The following is a 2789-nucleotide window of genomic DNA, read 5'->3' on the forward strand; positions in this document are numbered from 1 at the left end:
CCACCTAGCTTGATCTGTGAAATGATTCACATAGTAAGGGTCGGGTAAACAATTCCCGCTTCCCAGGAACCTGAGCCATTCCTTGATTTTTCCCGATACTTCAAGCCACGCGGGATCCAAAATCATCCTGCGTCTGGGATCCGAATATATATAAGACAGTAAAGACCTATCTTCCGTCTCTCGGTCTTCCGTTCAAGTCACCCACCAGACCAACTCCACACAGAACAAATCGTACTCCCGCTCCTTTTAGCCCATTACCCCAATGTGAATATACCTGGCCCCTGATACTACACGACTTGAGACGTGAGTTGATATTAACGTGACCTATAGATGCTTCTCCTCGATCTCCCTCCTGAGATTATTCTTTGTATAGCACACAAGCTAGATCAAGCGAGAGATTTGCTTATGCTGGCTTGCCTCAATCGAGCCACAAATGCTCTTTTGCTCGACTATTTGTTCAAGTTCAACGTCCGACGCCAACGCAGCTCTGCCTTGTTCTGGGGTGTTCTCCAGGGCAAGTCGGAATTTGTGGAAATGATGTTGCACGGCTATCAAGCGGATGCCAATACCGCAGACGATAAATATCGCACACCGATCTTTTATGCAATTCTCGCTAAGAACGAAACAATGATTCGCACGCTTCTGTTTGAACAGAGAGCAAGTATCAATTGGCAAGACCACCGCAGGCAGACTCCACTGATATACGCCATTGAAAAGAATTTGCTGTCTACTACATCACTTTTACTCGATTTTGATCCAAGTCTGAATATAAGGGATGCCAAGAAACGGTCTGCTATTTGGTACGCCATCGCTCGCTGCGATGAGAACCTGGTGCAAGTCCTTCTGGAAAGGGGCAGTGATATACGAACGCCAGATTACAAACAATTTACACCATTCAGGCTTGCTGTTGCCAAGAAAGCCCCGAGAATTACTCGACTGTTACTTCTCCATTCGGATCGAAATTTACGAATGGCCCTACTGGAGAATGTCACTACCAGAAACCGTCTGCTCTGCCAGGCGGTACGGGCAAGCCTTCAAGATTTCGTCGCGCTACTGATTGCCCATGGCGCAGATCCCAATTCTAGAAATAGAGATGGCCGGACCCTATTGCACCAAGCCACAGAAAATAGCGATAGCGGGATAGTCCAACAATTGCTCGCCTATGAAGAGATCTCAGTTGATGCAACGGACAGGCACTCCTGCACTGCTCTTCATATCGCAGCAGAGTATGGATGCACGTCGGTAGCCAAATGCCTGCTGGCCAAATGCGGCTTAGACTCCAACGCAAGAGACATATACGGTCGGACTGCTTTCCACGTCGCAGCAAAATATGGCAACAAATCGATCACAAAGCTTCTTTTAGCCTATGATGCTGTGGATATCAATGCTCTAGATTTGAATGGAGAAACAGCACTCTGCTTGGCTGCCGACGCAGAACACACAGCTATAGCTCTACAGATTCTAGCAGAAGATCATGTGGACGTTAACCTGGCCGGTCAAACTAGCAGGACAGCTCTTCATCATGCAGCGAGAACGAACAACGTACCAGTCGCATGTGTCCTTCTCGGCACTGAAAATCTCGATCCCAATGTTCGTGATGACCATGGATGGGCCCCTCTTACCTACGCTGCTTCCAACGGTGATATACGCATGGTGGAACTCTTACTCGCAAGAGAAGATATACAAGTGAATGTGCAACAGGCCCCTCCACTATTTCGTGCTGCCGAAAAAGGTCATCTGGAAGTTGTACGCCGATTGCTTTCCTGTGATACCATCGACATCAATCAGCAGTTTTGGAACAGCTCGCCTCTCTGTGTTGCCTCTGAGATGGGCCACCCGGAAATTACAATGCTACTCCTTGAACACACAACACCACCCGACATCAATCTGAAAACTTATATGGGAGACACAGCACTTTCCCTGGCCGCTTACCATGGTCATTTGGCTATCATCAATCTCTTGCTGGAAGAAAGTGGACTGAATGTTACCGCTACTGATAAATTTGGGGATACGGCGTTATGCAAAGCCGCTCGGAATGGACACGAACAGGTAGTCAGGCGTCTCTACAGAGACACTCGTGCAAAATGTGCTAGTGATGTGAGAAGGGCGATTGGGGCAGCTTGCAACTGTAGAATTGCGCTCTACCTTGAAGGTCACTTGAATGATCAAGGCAACTTTTGCACTTGGCCTTGAACCATACACAGGCTGTTCTTGCTTTGTTGGGTTTCATTCTTTCAGCGTCCGGCACCATACACCTCTTCTCAAATTGGCTCTACTTGCACCATATTCTCTTGCGTAAGGCAGACTATGCGATGAACAGAAATATGTCATACTTTAAGCTACAGCTCAACATATATTCCATGCCATGTATAGTGAAGAAGTTCGAGGCTCTGACGAATTATATGGTTTACTCGTATCTCCTCTGAATATAGTTATAAATGCGGTCGATAATATTTCTATCGCATTAATCGTGTTACTTATCTATTGTAGTTTGCCTGTGTGTTTATTCACCCTTCAATGTGCAGCCTTTGAATATAATCTTCTGCTGATTGTTGCACGCGCGGTGAGAGTCTAGAGGTAGAGTGGTTGTCAGACGGTATTCACTGATAGCGAGGTAGCCCGCAGGATCTTTTGACGGTAATCTGTGCCCATGCTCGATAAAAATGGAAATCGGTACTCTGAAATAAATTTAGTTTCCCAGTGTAACCGTGAGAATAATCTAGAATGCTTAACGGTCCAATCCTCCATGTCATTCATACCATATGTAAGCACTAAAAGACTTTAGACCA

The 2789-nt window shown here is 46.4% G+C and overlaps 1 protein-coding gene across 1 annotated transcript; it reads left to right on the plus strand.

Annotated features, from left to right (window-relative positions):
• Nucleotides 1–330: 330 nt before the first annotated feature.
• On the plus strand, nt 331–2193 carry N7506_001836 (ankyrin repeat domain-containing protein; the record flags this gene model as incomplete). The annotated part of the gene is made up of 1 exon (XM_056951132.1): nt 331–2193. The coding sequence occupies one exon, from the start codon at nt 331–333 to the stop codon at nt 2191–2193; it is 1863 nt and encodes a 620-aa protein (XP_056817047.1).
• Between the last annotated feature and the right edge of the window lie 596 nt (nt 2194–2789).

This window comes from Penicillium brevicompactum (genome assembly GCF_028827555.1).
Source record: "Penicillium brevicompactum strain IBT 35665 chromosome Unknown utg000001l_segment0_segment0, whole genome shotgun sequence".
NCBI classification, from domain to species: Eukaryota; Fungi; Ascomycota; class Eurotiomycetes; order Eurotiales; family Aspergillaceae; genus Penicillium; species Penicillium brevicompactum.